This window comes from Nerophis lumbriciformis, linkage group LG18 (assembly GCF_033978685.3).
Source record: "Nerophis lumbriciformis linkage group LG18, RoL_Nlum_v2.1, whole genome shotgun sequence".
In the NCBI taxonomy this organism is placed as follows: Eukaryota; Metazoa; Chordata; class Actinopteri; order Syngnathiformes; family Syngnathidae; genus Nerophis; species Nerophis lumbriciformis.
This window is the reverse complement of record NC_084565.2, coordinates 44,322,542-44,341,390: the sequence shown is the minus strand read 5'-3', so window position 1 is coordinate 44,341,390 and position 18,849 is coordinate 44,322,542. Positions and strand designations below refer to the sequence as shown.

Sequence of the window (18,849 nt, the reverse complement as noted above, 5' to 3'; positions counted from 1 at the left end):
GACCACTAAATGGTAACACCCCAATAAGTTTTTCCACTTGTTTAAGTCGGGGTCCACTTAAATTGATTCATGATACAGATATATACTATCAGATATATACTATCATCATAATACAGTCATCACACAAGATAATCACATGGAATTATTGACATTATTTATAATCCAGGGTGTGGAGGGTAAGTGTCAAAAAGACAGCCAAAAGAGTTTGATATGAGAATAAATCTAAAGTTAAAATATAGGGTAGAAATGCACCCATTTGCAGGAAATGTAGTCTTGATTTTTAAAATGTTCTTTCAAGGCTTGCATGTCTACATTAAAACATTCTTCTTCATACTGCATTAATATATGCTACTTTTAAACTTTCATGCAGAGAAGGAAATCACAACTAAAAAAATCACTAATTCTTTCATACGGTGTTGATGTGGACATTTTTGCCATTTTGATGGTGTGGACGTGTGGCACCGAATGGAGATAAGCGTCTCGACAGACGTCACAATATTTGAACAATGATGACGAAAACTGTTTTCTCTGTCGTGTCCGTGTGTCGAAAATTGTTATGCGCTTATTTTTTTTATTTGATTTTGTGCGTGGCATAGATTTGCCGTGCGCAGAGGACGCTTGAGCAGGCGCGCACCTTAGCGGCTGCGCTAGCATCACAGCTAACGTTAGCCATGCCGCTACCTCGCTCTCTGCTGGGAGAGGACGTATACGTATGTGACGTATGTCGTGACAGTATGTGACGTATGACGTGACAGTATGTGACGTGTATCGTGACAGTATGTGATGTGTGTAAGAAGGTGCGCTCGCTGTCTGTGAGAGGGAGACACAGGAAAGAGTGAGAAGAGCCTGTCGTGTAATGCCAGCAGCTAAAAGCAACTGCGTGAGAATTGTGGATGTGTTGAAGGTGTGCTGGAAAATGCGGAACGGAAATTAGGGAGCAGCAGAAAAGTGGAATGTATTATTTAAATCGGTGCGTTGGAAAATACGGACCGGAGTTTTTTTTAAAACTGGATCTGGATCGGCATTTTCCCATGCCTTGCCGATACGCAATTTTTGGCAAATATCGGCAGCCGATCCGATCCAAATATCGGATCGGGACATCCCTAATGGAGACAACCCTAGTGGTATTTGATCCCCCCAAGTCATGTTGTCATCTCCCAAAGTAACACTTCTCCTCCCGCCAGGGCTTCTACGTGGCTCTGAGGCTTGTGGCGTGCGCGCAGAGCGGCCACGACATCAGCCTGTCCAGCCTCAACGCCACCGTGCCGCCCCCCAAGTTTGTGAGTCCGACTCTCAAACCCGGACCACTCGCTGACTCGAACACGCTGAAAAGAGAACCGTTGTCGTTTCAGAAGGACACCGGCAGCCCTTCCCTCTGCGGCTCCACAGAACCTCACTGGGCCGTCAGGGTACGAGTGCACTTTTGTCCCTTTTGGTCTGCGGGGAACTAACAGCTGTTTTTTCAGCCGGAGGAGAAAAGCAAATTCGATGGGATCTTTGAAAGTCTGTCGCCGATCAACGGCCTGCTGTCGGGAGAGAAGGTGCGACCCGTCCTGATCAACTCCAAGCTGTCTCTGGACATCCTCGGGAAGGTTTGGGCCGCTCTCGCGCTCCTTGGTAGCGTCCTTGTCACCAGTCTCATCCTTCTACTCCGTAACTGGCAGGTTTGGGACCTGAGCGACATCGACAAAGACGGACACCTGGACAAGGACGAGTTTGCCGTGGTGAGTGTCGTCATCCGCTCTAGTTTATTGCCAATAACACACACTCACCAGCCACTACATTAGGTACACTCACTGTAGATTCCTAATGAAGCCTTTAGCTTGACGCTCCTCTACTTTCTCCCTCGCTCCGCTTGCTGCGGCAACAACTGTCACGTTCAAACACTGAGGACATCTATTAAACAAGACAAAAGGCAAGGAATCAAACAGAGACAGAATTCAATTTGGACTCAATATTGAGGAGAGACATGGCCACTGCACTCTCTGTACAGTCCTGCACCACGCTCTGACGAAGAAGGTTTTCGTCACCTCCTTTATTCAGATGTTCAATGTTCACGCACCAACACATGTCACAGCAGGAATGGGGAGTATGTAAAACAGTCATTGTTTTCGGTCGCTTTGAAGTCCAAGAAGAGGATTTCTCGGGCTTGGACTCTTCCTGGATCCAGCTGGGGCAGGTGTTGGAGGACAATGGATAACCCCTCCCGTCTCCTGACCACAGTTGCTTCAAGAGGGCAGCGGGTCGTAAATAGCGTTGACCTCGGTTACCAAATAGTTGGAAGAGAGTTTGTGAAATACTTCAGAGAGAGAGAGTTTAACACTTCAAAGAGAGTTCCTCTGGAAGTTGAGCAGATCCTGCCATCTGTCCATGTTGAAATCACAGTGGCGTTTCACGAGCTTTCTTCCTCTTGTTAGGCCTCGAAAGACAGCATTCATAATACAACGTTTCTTTTGTGATAACTTACAAACAATTACAAACAATGTGGTTCTTACAAAAAATATATCTTATAAAATATAAAAGCTAAAATGTCTCTTAAAGCTCTGCCCCTTTAATTAGTGAATACTAAATAATTTAACTTTAGCCTACTACTACAACCATATTATTTACCAGCAACATGAAGTGAAACAGAGGCAGAGGTGTCCTGCCACAGTCAGTCAACTTCCTCCTCCTGCTGCTGCTGAACAGGTCGCACCTGTGGTCCGGACTGTAGGCCTACCTCCTCTCCAAGTCGAGCCCTTTTCGGCCGTTGAAAATATTTTTCTATACTCATCCGTGTGAAGGAGTGAACATCCAACATTAGAATTTATTACTAACGAGCAGAAGCGCTCTATGTACAGTGCCGTCTATCCTTAAGCGGCAGCAGCTCAACACATGCAGGGTGTCCCAATATTTTTACTTGTCCTGCCTAGGTTTTTTTCTGGCTGTGTAGTGCTCATGGCTTATATCTTATTAAAATCCTTCCTGTTGACTATTTACAACACTACACAGTATTTATTATTCTTATTATTATCTATAATTACATTTAAATGGCATTGCATACATGTAAAATTAAATGCTATTTCACATTATTTGACCAGTAGCAGTTACACTCATCTGAACAGGTCAGCCACCTGTTTAAAGCCCGATCACAGTTGAAATCTTGAAATGAAGGGCCTTTAATGGCCAAAACATTAACCTGGACAACATTTTAACTGCTGGTCGGCTCAGATTTTATTCTTTTCATTGCATTCACATGCTGCAGTGGACAGTGGACAATTTAGCTTCAGTCCATGTGTGTTTATCAGGGGCGCCGCTAGGGATTTTGGGCCCCATGAAAATAATCTTTACAGGGCCCCCAACACAGCGGCAACATTTTTTGATGCTATTTTACATACAATTATGCATTTTAATGGTATTTTGGACTATCATTACCATATTTTTTAAAGAAGAACAGCATCACAGTTTACATGTACAGTAGGGGAAAAAACCAACCTACCACACAGATCCTTCCGCCATATATGCAATTTACACAGTTACGTCATCAAACTATTTAGACAAATGTAATCATTATTCTAAGCATGCAAATAAAGTAAATAGTCCCGTTTTGGCTGAATAAACATAAAGCACCTTCCATAAAAATGTAAATGAACTTAAACAGCATTTAGGCTCCTACACTCACATTGTTTCCCACATGACTGCAATGGTGTGGTGGTGGGTTGGTTTGGATGATGTCATCGTGTCATTTGCATAGTTGACCAAAATCATTTTTTAAACAGGCTAAAAAAATATATACATGCACCGTAGGGTTGCACGCTAAAGACAATTTTAATACTTTAATTGTACAAAAGCCAAAAGCAGTGACGTTGTCAGGTTGTGTAAATGGTAAATAAAAAGAGAATACAACAAATCCTTTTCAACTTATATTCAATTGAATAGACTGCAAAGACAAGATATTTCATGTTCACACTGAGAAACTTTCTTATTTTTGGCAAATAATCATTAACTTAGAATTTAATGGCAGCAACACATTGCAAAAAAGGCATTTTTACCAGTGTGTTACATGGCCTTTCCTTTTAACAACACTCAGTAAAGGTTTGGGAACTGAGGAATTCTTTCCCATTCTTGCTTGATGTACAGCTTAAGTTGTTCAACAGTCTCCCTTCTCATATTGTAGCCTTCACACATTTTCAATGTCTGGACTACAGATGACTACTATGAAGCCACGCTGTTGTAACACCTGGCCTTGCTGAAATAAGCAGGGGCGTCCATGGTAACGTTGCTTGGATGGCAACATATGTTGCTCCAAAACCTGTATGTACCTTTCAGCATTAATGGTGCCTTCACAGATGTGTAAGTTACCCATGTCTTGGGCACTAATACACCCCCATACCATCACACATGCTGCCTTTTACACTTTGCGCCTAGAACAGTCCGGATGGTTCTTTTCCGACACGACATCCACAGTTTCCAAAAACAATTTGAAATGTGGACTCGTCAGACCACAGAACACTTTTCCACTTTTTTCGATGAGCTCGGGTCCAGCAAAGTTGGCAGCGTTTCTGGGTGTTGTTGATAAAATGGCTTTGGCTTTGCATAGTAGAGTTTTAACTGGCTCTTGCAGATGTAGCGACCAACTGTAGTTACTGACGGTGGTTTTCTGAAGTGTTCCTGAGCCCATGTGGTGATATCCTTTACACACCGATGTCGCTTTTTGATGCAGTAGCGCCTGAGGGATCCAAGGTGCGTAATATCATGGCTTACGTGCAGTGATTTCTCCCGATTCTCTGAACCTTTTGATGATATTACGGAGCGTAGATGGTGAAATCCCTAAATTCCTTGCAATAGCTGCTTGAGAAATGTTGTTCTTTAAGTGGTGACCCTCGCCCCGTCCTTGTTTGTGAATGACTGAGCATTTCATGGAAGCTGCTTTTATCCCCAATCATGGCACCCACCTGTTCCCAGTTAGCCTGTTCACCTGTGGGTTGTTCCAAATAAGTCTTTGATGAGCATTCCTCAACTTTCTCACTCTTTTTTGCCACCTGCGCCAGCTTTTTTGAAACATGTCGCAGGCATCAAATTCCAAATGAGCTAATATTTGCAAAAAATAACAAAGTTTTCCAATTTGAACATTAAGTATCTTGTCTTTGCTGTCTATTCAATTGAATATATCATTGTATTCTCTTTTTATTTACCATTTACACAACCTGACAACTTCACTGCTTTTGGGGTCTGCACAACTAAGATGCACATCAAACAGCCGGTGTTCAATAAGTACAATACTTGCAGTATTGCTACTTTTCATAAACTATACATTACTGCCATCTAGCGTCCGAGACTTGCAACCGTAACTGCAACTCAATGTCATACATGCACACGATATAATGATAATAAAACAAGACGTTACAACTGGACAGCAGTTATCATAATCATTTTTAAATATTGCAATAACATTTTTTATTTTATTACCAATTACAGTTAATATTTATCAACACGTACTTGCATCTTCAAAGAGTTGTTCCATAGTCTCAATAGCATTATTAAAAATGGCACTAAGAGGGACTACCCTCAATACTTCTTAGACGGAAATAAAAAAAAATGACAACATAAAGGAAGTAGTTGAAAGCTTCAATAATTATTTTGTGAATATTGGACCAAAATTGGAAGAAAGGATTCCAGACCCAGTTGCAATTGAGGACTATAATGATACCATAGAGCCAAATCCCAACTCCATGTTCCTCAGTAATGTGACACAGCAGGAAATAGTTACAATTGTGAAAAAATGTAAATCTAAGACTTCAACTGATCGTAACGGAATTGATATGGAAACAATAAAAAAGGTTATTGAAGAGATCTCAGGACCATTAATGTATATTAGTAACCTATCATTTCAAACAGGTACATTTCCAAACAAAATGAAAATAGCTAAAGTGGCACCAATTTACAAGACTGGCGACAAACATCAATTTACAAATTATAGACCTGTTTCCTTACTTCCACAATTTTCTAAAATCATTGAAAAACTGTTCAATAACAGATTAGAGAGTTTCATAAATAAAAATAGAATACTCGAAGAAAATCAATATGGATACAGAGCTAATGTTTCAACTTCCATGGCTTTAATTGAAATTACAGAAGAAATTACCAATGCTATAGATAATAAAAAATGTGCGGCAGCAGTTTTTATGGATCTAACTAAAGCATTTGACACAATTAATCACAATGTTTTAATCAAAAAACTAGAACGATATGGCATCAGAGGGTTAGTCTTAAACTGGATAAGAAGTTATCTAATGAACAGGAAACAATACGTGAAGGTAGGCGAACACACCTCTACAACGCTAAATATATCCTGTGGTGTACCTCAGGGATCAATACTAGGACCTAAATTATTCAATCTACAGGTAAAAGCCAGTAAATTAGAATATTTTGAAAAACTTGATTTATTTCAGTAATTGCATTCAAAAGGTGTAACTTGTACATTATATTTATTCATTGCACACAGACTGATGCATTCAAATGTTTATTTCATTTAATTTTGATGATTTGAAGTGGCAACAAATGAAAATCCAAAATTCCGTGTGTCACAAAATTAGAATATTACTTAAGGCTAATACAAAAAAGGGATTTTTACAAATGTTGGCCAACTGAAAAGTATGAAAATGAAAAATATGAGCATGTACAATACTCAATACTTGGTTGGAGCTCCTTTTGCCTCAATTACTGCGTTAATGCGGCGTGGCATGGAGTCGATGAGTTTCTGGCACTGCTCAGGTGTTATGAGAGCCCAGGTTGCTCTGATAGTGGCCTTCAACTCTTCTGCGTTTTTGGGTCTGGCATTCTGCATCTTCCTTTTCACAATACCCCACAGATTTTCTATGGGGCTAAGGTCAGGGGAGTTGGCGGGCCGATTTAGAACAGAAATACCATGGTCCGTAAACCAGGCACGGGTAGATTTTGCGCTGTGTGCAGGCGCCAAGTCCTGTTGGAACTTGAAATCTCCATCTCCATAGAGCAGGTCAGCAGCAGGAAGCATGAAGTGCTCTAAAACTTGCTGGTAGACGGCTGCGTTGACCCTGGATCTCAGGAAACAGAGTGGACCGACACCAGCAGATGACATGGCACCCCAAACCATCACCCAACCATGCAAATTTTGCATTTCCTTTGGAAATCGAGGTCCCAGAGTCTGGAGGAAGACAGGAGAGGCACAGGATCCACGTTGCCTGAAGTCTAGTGTAAAGTTTCCACCATCAGTGATGGTTTGGGGTGCCATGTCATCTGCTGGTGTCGGTCCACTCTGTTTCCTGAGATCCAGGGTCAACGCAGCCGTCTACCAGCAAGTTTTAGAGCACTTCATGCTTCCTGCTGCTGACCTGCTCTATGGAGATGGAGATTTCAAGTTCCAACAGGACTTGGCGCCTGCACACAGCGCAAAATCTACCCGTGCCTGGTTTACGGACCATGGTATTTCTGTTCTAAATTGGCCCGCCAACTCCCCTGACCTTAGCCCCATAGAAAATCTGTGGGGTATTGTGAAAAGGAAGATGCAGAATGCCAGACCCAAAAACGCAGAAGAGTTGAAGGCCACTATCAGAGCAACCTGGGCTCTCATAACACCTGAGCAGTGCCAGAAACTCATCGACTCCATGCCACGCCGCATTAACGCAGTAATTGAGGCAAAAGGAGCTCCAACCAAGTATTGAGTATTGTACATGCTCATATTTGTCATTTTCATACTTTTCAGTTGGCCAACATTTCTAAAAATCCCTTTTTTGTATTAGCCTTAAGTAATATTCTAATTTTGTGACACACGGAATTTTGGATTTTCATTTGTTGCCACTTCAAATCATCAAAATTAAATGAAATAAACATTTGAATGCATCAGTCTGTGTGCAATGAATAAATATAATGTACAAGTTACACCTTTTGAATGCAATTACTGAAATAAATCAAGTTTTTCAAAATATTCTAATTTACTGGCTTTTATCTGTATAACGATGGTTAAAATCAGGCACTTTGAAGCTTTTTTTTAGGGATATTGTGTGATGGGTAAAATTTTGAAAAAAACTTCGAAAAATATAATAAGCCACTGGGAACTGATTTTTTATGGTTTTAACAATTCTGAAATTGTGATAATGTTCCCCTTTAATGAGGTGAGGAAACACGCTGTCACTCATGTTTTTTGTTGTTGTTGGCCAAACTGTTGTACTGAACCACAAGGGGGCGTTAGAGAAGAACACATCTTGTTTATTAGACTTTATCTTCATTAGCCAAACTGTGTTTTATTTTCATTCTTCCATTTTCTACCGCTTGTCCCTTTTGGGGTCGCCGGGGGGTGCTGGAGTCTATTTGATATCAAAAAGTAAACGCTATGTTTAAAAAAAAAAAATCATGTCACAAAGGTATTATTTTAAAAACCATTTGACACATCAGTTTGTTAATGTTTTATTGTGTGTCGTTAATTCCTATACCACATATTTCTGCTCAAACTCTTAATGGATCTGTCCCGATACAGCATCTACATCAGGGGTCGGCAACCTTTACCAGTCAAAGAGCCATTTTGACCAGTTTCACAAATTATAGAAAACAATGGGAGCCGCAAACATTTTTTGAAATTTTAAATGAAATAACACTGCATACGAAACTTTTTTTTTTGCTTTGTGCTATGTATAAACCAGGGGTCTCAGACACTCTGCCCACACCTTTATGTGGAATTTGAAAGCTGGTGCGGCACGCAGGTTTTAAATGAATGGCGCTTGTCAGCGTCATGCGTGCCGTGATGGTACAGCATATAGCACCCACTACAGCAGTGGTTCTCAAACTTTTTTTGTCATCCCCCACTTTGCACAAGGGGAAGTTTTCAAGCCCCACCTGCCCCCATCGCCCCAACAGAGCGCTAATGCCAAGCTTTAACATTTTCAAATTTATTGAACATCAAGTTGTATACATTCAAACTCAATAACATAACATAACACCAAGTTCAATGATAAATAAAATAACTGTGCAGCTGTGGTACAACTTGCATCAAGTTCAATAATAAATAAAATAACTTCCATCAAGTTCAATAATAAATAAAATAAAAGTGTTATAACTTGCATCAAGTTCAATAATAAATCAAAAAAGTGTTATAACTTGCATCAAGTTCAATAATAAATCAAATAAAAGTGTTATAATCACCAAAATGATTCCCGGGCGCGGCCACCGCTGCTGCCCACTGCTCCCCTCACCTCCCAGGGGGTGATCAAGGGTGATGGGTCAAATGCAGAGATTAATCTCGCCACACCTAGTGTGTGTGTGACAATCATTGGTACTTTAACTTTAACTTTATAACTTGCATCAAGTTCAATAATAAATCAAAAAAAGTGTTATAACTTGCATCAAGTTCAATAATAAATCAAAAAAGTGTTATAACTTGCATCAAGTTCAATAATAAATCAAAAAAAGTGTTATAACTTGCATCAAGTTCAATAATAAATCAAATAAAAGTGTTATAATCACCAAAATGATTCCCGGGCGCGGCCACCGCTGCTGCCCACTGCTCCCCTCACCTCCCAGGGGGTGATCAAGGGTGATGGGTCAAATGCAGAGATTAATCTCGCCACACCTAGTGTGTGTGTGACAATCATTGGTACTTTAACTTTAACTTTATAACTTGCATCAAGTTCAATAATAAATCAAAAAAAGTGTTATAACTTGCATCAAGTTCAATAATAAATCAAAAAAGTGTTATAACTTGCATCAAGTTCAATAATAAATCAAAAAAAGTGTTATAACTTGCATCAAGTTCAATAATAAATCAAAAAAGTGTTATAACTTGCATCAAGTTCAATAATAAATCAAATAAAAGTGTTATAACTTGCATCAAGTTCAATAATAAATCAAAAAAGTGTTATAACTTGCATCAAGTTCAATAATAAATCAAATAACTTGCATAAAGTTCAATAATAAATAAAAAAAAGTTATAACTTGCATCAAGTTCAATAATAAATAAAAAAAAGTGTTATAACTTGCATCAAGTTCAATAATAAATCAAAAAACGTATTATAACTTGCATCAAGTTCAATAATAAATCAAATAACTTGCATAAAGTTCAATAATAAATCAAAAAACGTGTTATAACTTGCATCAAGTTCAATAATAAATCAAAAAAAGTGTTATAACTTGCATCAAGTTCAATAATAAATAAAACAAAAGTGTTATAACTTCCATCAAGTTCAATAATAAATAAAAAAGAGTGTTATAACTTGCATCAAGTTCAATAATAAATCAAATAACTTGCATCAAGTTCAATAATAAATACAATAAAAGTGCCACTTTGCAATCTTTGCAAAAAAAAAAAAAGGAGGAGCTATGCATTTGGCAAGACAGGGCAAGTGACAGCACTTTTCCCCGGGAGAGCCACCTTGCTTCACTGTGAAACAGCACGGCTGTATGATCAGCTCCCATTTCCTCACACAGTGCAGAGAACAGTCGCACTTTCAGTGGTCGTGTTTTGATCAAATTTACCGCGCTCACAACATCTGTTAAAACCTCATTGAGTTCGGGGCTGAGCTGCCTTGACGCGAGTGCTTCCCGGTGAATGACACAGTGTGTGCCCGTCACATTTTTGTTTCTCTGCAGGCGCTGGCTCTGGCTCGACGACCGTTGAGGTGCGAGTCACAAATGTATATATTTGTGTAATTGTGGTCCACACATTAGCCTGCTACCCATCCGCGCCAAAGTTTGTTCCGTTTAGCCCCACCCCCATTAGTTACCGTTGCTATGTCTGTCAAACTTTCGCTCGTACCGAGAAATATAAAGCCTACAGTAAAAATAAGTACCGGTAATTTCCATTTATTTATATAGCGGATTTCACAGACAGAATCACAAAGTGATTTACAGTGTGTATAGAAAATGAAAGCATAGTAAAAAAAATTATCTAAGAATATAATAATAAATAAAAAAATTTAAAGTGAAATTTCCTCCCGTTCCTCGCGCCCCACCTGTCATGTCTCTATTCCCCACCAGTGGGGCGCGCCCCACACTTTGAGAAACGCTGCACTACAGCAAGCGTGCCTGATCAGCCGCACGTTGTATGGGGCTTCCGCTTGCTCACGTAGGTGACAGCAAGGCATACTTGGTCAACAACCACACAGGTCACACCGACGGTGGCGGTATAAAAAAAAAAAAACTTTAACACTCTTACTAATAATGCGCCACACTGTGAACCTACACCAAACAAGAATGACAAACAAATTTCGGGAGAACATCTGCACCGTAACACAACATAAACACAACAGGACAAATACCCAGAATCCCATGCAGCCCTAACTCTTCCGGGATACATTATACACCCCCGCTACCAAACCCCGCCCACCTCAACCGACGCACAGAGGGCGGGGTTGATATCAATTCCTAGATATGGTCGAAATTATTTAAATTGCACTACACATAATAAACACAACATTATTAATATTGCTACTACGGATAATTTCAACAAAAACTCCTCAAAACAGCCCACTACCTATAATATGGGCTTCTTAAACATAAGATCATTATCTTCCAAAACGTTATTAGTTAATGAGGTCATTAGAGACAATAATCTTGACGTCATTGGTCTCGCCGAGACCTGGCTCAAACCAGACGATTTCTTTGCGCTGGGTGAGGCGTCTCCTCCTGGCTATGCTGGAGCGCATATTGCCCGTCCCATTAAAAGGGGTGGGGGGGTCGCACTCGTACACAACAAAAACTTTAATCTTACCCCGAACCTAAATAATAAATATAACTCGTTTGAGGTGCTTACTATGAGGTTTGTCACACCGCTGCCTCTCCACCTGGCTGTTATCTACCGCCCCCCCAGGACCCAATTCGGACTTCATCAGTGAATTTTCAGAGTTCGTTGCTGATTTAGTGACGCACGCCGACAATATAATCATAATGGGGGACTTTAATATCCATATGAATACCCCATCGGACCCTCAGTGCATGGCGCTCCAGACTATAATTGATAGCTGTGGTCTTACACAAATAATAAATGAACCGGTTGGGAACATCTCTGCGCTGCTGACCCGTCTCCGCTCGGGATGGTTTCCTGCTGACCCCACTGTGGACTGGACTCTTACTGTTATGCTGAATCCACTATGGACTGTACTCTCACAATATTATGTTAGACCCACTCGACATCCATTGCATTCGGTCTCCCTAGAGGGGGGGGGTTACCCACATATGCGGTCCTCTCCAAGGTTTCTCATAGTCATTCACATCGACGTCCCACTGGGGTGAGTTTTTCCTTGCCCTTATGTGGGCTCTGTACCGAGGATGTCGTTGTGGCTTGTGCAGCCCTTTGAGACACTTGTGATTTAGGGCTATATAAATAAACATTGATTGATTGATTGATTGATAATGTAGCCCGGAAGAGTCAGGACTGCATGGGATTCTGGGTATTTGTCCTGTTGTGTTTATGTTGTGTTACGGTGCAGATGTTCTCCCGAAATGTGTTTGTCATTCTTGTTTGGTTTCGGTTCAAAGTGTGGCGCATTATTAGTAAGAGTGTTAAAGTTGTTTTATATGGCCACCGTCAGTGTAACCTGTGTGGCTGTTGACCAAGTATGCCTTGCTGTCACGTACGTGTGCAAGCAGAAGATGTGTATTGTATAACAAGTGTTGGGCTGGCACGCTGTTAATACAGATTGTAGAGGGCGCCAAATGTTGTACCATCATGGCACGCCCTTATTATAGCCGTAAGGGTGAAAATCGGTGAATATTAATCCCGGGAGTTTTTTGCGAGAGGCACTGAAATCCGGAAGTCTCACGGGAAAATTGGGGGGTTCGGCAAGTAAGCTGCTGAGCCGCATCAGAGTGATCAAAGAGCCGCGGGTTGCCGACCCCTGATCTACATCTACATAACTTAAAAAATAAATAATACAAAAAAATACTTCCCTCTATCAGAAGGTCAACATCGAGATAAAGGCATCATGAAATGACAAAAAGCTGACAAGGTTATATTAATAATGAATTTAAAAAACGGTATATGTATGCATGCATTAGAGATGCGCGGTTTGCGGGCACAACCGCGGAGTCCGTGGATTATCCGCGGATCGGGCGGATGAAATTAAAAAAAATTAGATTTTATCCGCGGGTCGGGTCGGGCGATTGAAATAAAAAAAAATTAGATTTTAAATAGATTCAGGCGGGTGGCAGTTAAACCAATTGGTAAATATATATACATAGTTAAATGTTGTTACCCACATACGAAAAACGAGCAGGCACCTGCAGCATATGCCACAACAGAAGAAAAAAAAAGAAAAGAGATGGACACTTTTACGGAGCGGAGAAGGGACGCCTCGCCGGGGTCCGGGACCGAGGCCCCTTCCCCCGAGAGGGCCCCACTGGGAGCCGTAGCTGAGGCGATCCGCGAGAAGGGCCCGACGCACGTCCAGGGTCACCACCGCGCCCACCGCACCGACACCCCGCCTCGTCCGCCTTCGCCGCGGCCGGCGCCACGCGCAGCAGGTAAGCAGCTTACCTGCCCGCCACCCCCGTGGCCGGGGGCTCGTAACAGGGGTCACTCCGCGCGCTCCGCCCGCGCAGCTTACCTGCCCGCCACCCCTGTTGCCGGGGGCGCGTAACAGGAGTCACTCCGCGCGCAGAGCGCTCACGAAAGGGGTGGGGCTCACCCTGGTTGATATAGACAGCAGGACGGTGGCCATGGAAGTCGGAACCCGCTAAGGAGTGTGTAACAACCCACCTGCCGAATCAACTAGCCCTGAAAATGGATGGCGCTGGAGCGTCGGGCCCATACCCGGCCGTCGCCGGCAGCGAGAAGCGCTTGGAGGTGCGCTCAGCGCGGCTCCCATATGATTGCGCACTGGTGTGCGTCTGGGTCGTGACAGCGTGGCACGCGAAAGTCTGTGCTGCATTGGATCAGTCTCCTTTCTTTAACAGGCAAAAGCTTTATAACCTCACCATACCTGCCAACTTTTGAAATCAGAAAAACCTAGTAGCCAGGGTCCAAGGGCCGCAGGCCCCGGTAGGTCCAGGACAAAGTCCTGGTGGAGGGTTCAGGGCTTCGCCCCCCGACGCAAAATGATTATTAGCATTCAGACAGGTTAAAATGTTGCTAAAACCATCACTTTTCTATCAGTCACAGTGACTTTTCAAAACAAAAATATTACAGCAAAAATCATATGGGTTGATTGACATGTTTATTCTGTAAGCTAACTTCAATAGTTTGAAATTATTTTGACAGTTAATGCCAGTTATCCTGTCAACCTTTCACAAGACTTCAATTTGTTCATTGAAAGTATAAACAGTATAAATACTTCTTACAGTAAACAAATGGTAAAACAGTACTAAACAATTCCATAAAAAAAAAAAATTGGTGTCATTATTAACTTTCTGTCCAAGCTTGTATAATCTACTGCCTTGTTCAATTGGCACGACCGCTCTACCAACCGAGCTATACCGCCCCAATAGTAATAGCACCGGTTCTGTGTCTGTGTCTGGGTCTTGCAGGCCATGCACCTGGTGTACCGGGCCCTGGAGAAGGAGCCAGTCCCGGTCCACCTGCCCTCCACCCTCATCCCTTTGTCCAAGAGGAAAAGGAGCCTGGGCTCGGTGGGCGGCGGCGCACCCTCTCTACCCGCCAGCCCCCCGCCACCCAAAGACTCCCTGCGCTCCACGCCGTCACACGGGAGCATGAACTCCCTGAACAGCACGGGCAGCCTGTCCCCCAAACACTCCCTCAAGTCTGGACAGGTAACAGACTCAAACCCGTCTAACCGTCCCCACGCACCATCTCCATTCTCTCCTACGTTCAGCACTCCCTCAACTGGGTGGTCCCGGTGCCAGACCGCGGTCGCTATGACGACATCTTCCTGAAAACGGACGCCGACCTGGATGGTTTTGTGAGCGGACTGGAGGTGAAGGAGATCTTCATGCAGTCTGGACTCTCCCAGGGCGTCCTCGCACACATTTGGTAGGTTCGCTGAGCTCGCTGGTAGCCATCTTTATTGATGGACATGTAGGACGTCCCATGTCAGGTTGGTGACGATGAAGATTGTCAATCTCCTCCCGCAGGGCTCTGGCCGACACCAGACAGATGGGCAAGTTGACCAGGGAGCAGTTCTCCCTCGCCATGCATCTCATCCAGCTGAAGGTCAGCAAGGGTTTGGACCCCCCTCAGACTCTGACGGCCGACATGATCCCACCTTCTGAGAGAGGAACTCCAGTCCCAGTAGGTTCATCACACCTTAGTCTATGCCTACTCTGGATTAAAAACAACTCTACTTTAACTTCTCAAATCTGGACTAGATTATCCCACAGATTTACACACACACACACACACACACACACACACACACACACACACACACACACACACACACACACACACACACACACACACACACATCCAAACACACACACACACACACACACACACATCTAAACACAGAAACACAGATATCAACACAGACATGCAAATCCCAACACAGCCGTACAGGCTGTTTTTACACAAACACACAAATCTAAACACAGACATACAAATCACACCACTGCCATACAGATTGTTTTTACACAAACACACAAATCTTAACACAGACATACAAATCACACCACTGCCGCACAAATTATTTTTACACAAACACACAAATCTAAACACAGACACACAGATTTCAACACAGACACGCAAATCCCAACACAGCCATACAGGCTGTTTTTACACACACACACACACACACACACACACACACACACACACACACACACACACACACACACACACACACACACACACACACACAGGTCTCAACACAGACACGCAAATCACACCATAGTCCCACAGATTGTTGGATGACATATACAGATTGAGATATGCATTTGCAAATTGTTTTGCCACAATAATACTTCCATGGATTACAGTCTTAAGCATACTTGCCAACCCTCCCGGATTTTCCGGGAGACTCCCGAAATTCAGCGCCTCTCCCGAAAACCTCCCGGGACAAATTTTCTCCCGAAATTCAGGCGGAGCTGGAGGCCACGCCCCTCCAGCTCCATGCGGACCTGAGTGACGTGTTGACAGCCTGTTCTCGCGTCCGCTTTCCCACAATATAAACAGCTAATGATGGAGGGCGAGTTCTTGGTTTCTTATGTGTGTTTATTGTTAGGCAGTTTCATTAACGTCCTCCCAGCGCGGTAACAACACACAACAACAGCAGTCAAGTTTTCGTCCCCCGTAAAGCAGTTGGTCTGCCGTAAACAGCAATGTTGTGACACTTTTAAACAGGACAATACTGCCATCTACTGTACATGCATATGTGACCCACCCATAATGTGTCACATTTTTGTGTTGATTTATTTATTTTATTTTGTGGTTTGAATTCGTTTTTGGAGCTGTCATTCCACATTTATCAGTATTCACATTGATCAGTAGGGGGCAGTAGGGCGTTTCTTCCCAATTGAATGCTATCACCTGCAGACCGGAAGTGTCTTGTCATTCTGATGAGCGCGACCAGTCTGTGAACAATTGAAACGTCCTGTGTGCTTTTTCTTCATGTATAACAGGTTAGTTTTGGTGAATCAACTCACTGAATAATATCCATGTGCTCTTTATAAGTTTAAGTACACATTCTGATGGTGGAGCCTAACTCTAAAGTGTTTGTGAGTTGTAGTTTGTATTTGTGAATGCACAGCTGCAGTAATCAATACAAAAAGGCGACGTGAGTGCGCAATGTTTATATAGGAACTTCTGATCCTAATTCAGACTCCCAAATTAGAGCTCCCGTTTTCTTATTGATTTGATAATGTATATTTGTATAATGTGTGTGCTCTGAAATAGTGACAGAAAATAGAACAAGGATGGACAATTCAACCCTTAACTCAACAATGAGTAGATGAGTGTTATGTGTGTGTATATGTGTAAATAAATGAACACTGAAATTCAAGTATTTCTTTTATTTATTTATATATATATATACATATATATGTAATAAAATATATATATATTTATAGCTAGAATTCACTGAAAGTCAAGTATTTCTTATATATATATATATATATATATATATATATATATATATTAACCACGCCCCACCCCCGACCACGCCCCCCACCCTCACCCCCCCACCTCCCGAAATCGGAGGTCTCAAGGTTGGCAAGTATGTGAATGTGCTGAGCCTGAATTGATGATAATCACAGTTGTTTTCTTTGTGCTGCAGAGCATGTCGGGGTACTTGACGCCAGTGGGGTCCGAAATAGCGGCGCTGTCGGAGATGAGGAGGGTAAGTGCGTCTTCTCGGAGCTGTAGGAATGTGCTGCAGCGAGCTTGACCGACGTCCCAGCTGCTAACTCTTCTGCTCTTCCCTCATCCTCCTAGGCCATAATGTTCAAGTTGTGGGTAGGTAACATTGGACCGCTTCGAAATGCTTTCACTCCAAATCGCCAGAAAGCATTTCTGAAGAACATGCCTTTGCGTCGCAAATGACCGAGGTCACATTAGCCACTTTTACGCGCCAACAAATGCATGCTCGTGTACTGTAAATGTGTCAGGCGGCGCAACAGCGGATGCGTCTCACCCCGACCAAGAGAAAATTCAACGTCTGCGGAGGAAAGTAATCAAGCAGGAGGTAGCTGTGTCCCAGCTGAGAGTCTGCACCCTTCAGGGTTGTTTCCACTCTTACCTTTACCACTGTTTTAGGGCAAATACCCAGAATCCCTTGCAGCACTAACTCTTCCGGGACGCTACAATATACACCCCCCGATCCCGAAAACCCTTTTTAAGGTCGTCACCTTAAATGGTTTTCACTTCACAGGTGCGCTTGACGCTCATGGAGAGAATGCCAAGAGTGTGCAAAGGGTGGCTATTTTGAAGAAACTAGAATATAAAACATGTTTTCAGTTATTTCACCTTTTTTGTTTGTTAAGTACATAACTCCACATGTGTTTACTCATAGTTTTGATGTGACAATCGACAATGTAAATAGTCATGAAATTGAAGAAAACACATTGAATGAGGAGAAGGTGTGTCCTAACTTTTGGCCTGTATTGCATACTTGCCAACTCTCCCGGATTTTCATGGGAGACTCCCGAAATTCAGCGCCTCTCCCGAAAACCTCCCGGGACAAATTTTCTCCCGAAAATCTCCCGAAATTCAGGCGGACCTGAGTGACGTGTGGACAGCGGCCAGCCTGTTTTCACGTCCGCTTTCCCACAATATAAACAGCGTGCCTGCCCAATGACGTTATAACTGTAGAATGATGGAGGGCAAGTTCTTGGTTTCTTATGTGTGTTTATTGTTAGGCAGTTTCATTAACGTCCTCCCAGCGCGGTAACAACACACAACAAAAGCAGTCACGTTTTCGTCTATCGTAAAGCAGTTTGTCTGCCGTAAACAGCAATGTTGTGACACTCTTAAACAGGACAATACTGCCATCTTCTGTACATGCATATGTGACAATAACATCTAGGGCTTTTAGAGAGTGCAGTGCACAACTGCTATACTATATATATATATATATATATATTAGAGATGCGCGGTTTGCGGGCACAACCGCGGAGTCCGCGGATTATCCGCGGATCGGGCGGACGAAATTAAAAAAAATTAAATTTTATCCGCGGGTCGGGTCGGGTGATTGAAATAAAAAAAAATTAGATTTTAAATAGATTCAGGCGGGTGGCAGTTAAACCAATTGGTAAATATATATACATAGTTAAATGTTGTTACCCACATACGAAAAACGAGCAGGCACCTGCAGCATATGCCACAACAGAAGAAGAAGAAAAAAAAAAGAGATGGACACTTTTACGGAGCGGAGAAGGGACGCCTCGCCGGGGTCCGGGACCGAGGCCCCTTCCCCCGAGAGGGCCCCACCGGGAGCCGTAGCTGAGGCGATC

At 42.7% G+C, this 18,849-nt stretch overlaps 1 protein-coding gene across 3 annotated transcripts in view; it reads left to right on the top strand.

Annotated features, from left to right (window-relative positions):
* The window catches only part of eps15l1a (epidermal growth factor receptor pathway substrate 15-like 1a), a 126,394-nt gene that overhangs the window by 33,443 nt on the left and 74,102 nt on the right, over nt 1-18,849 (top strand). For all 3 annotated transcript variants that reach the window (XM_061978441.1, XM_061978442.1, XM_061978438.1), the window contains 8 exons: nt 1,185-1,280; nt 1,353-1,409; nt 1,467-1,592; nt 1,665-1,724; nt 14,473-14,715; nt 14,778-14,935; nt 15,037-15,193; nt 17,175-17,237. In XM_061978441.1, coding sequence (XP_061834425.1) covers nt 1,185-1,280; nt 1,353-1,409; nt 1,467-1,592; nt 1,665-1,724; nt 14,473-14,715; nt 14,778-14,935; nt 15,037-15,193; nt 17,175-17,237 — 960 coding nt within the window. The remainder of the gene's footprint in view (nt 1-1,184; nt 1,281-1,352; nt 1,410-1,466; nt 1,593-1,664; nt 1,725-14,472; nt 14,716-14,777; nt 14,936-15,036; nt 15,194-17,174; nt 17,238-18,849) is intronic.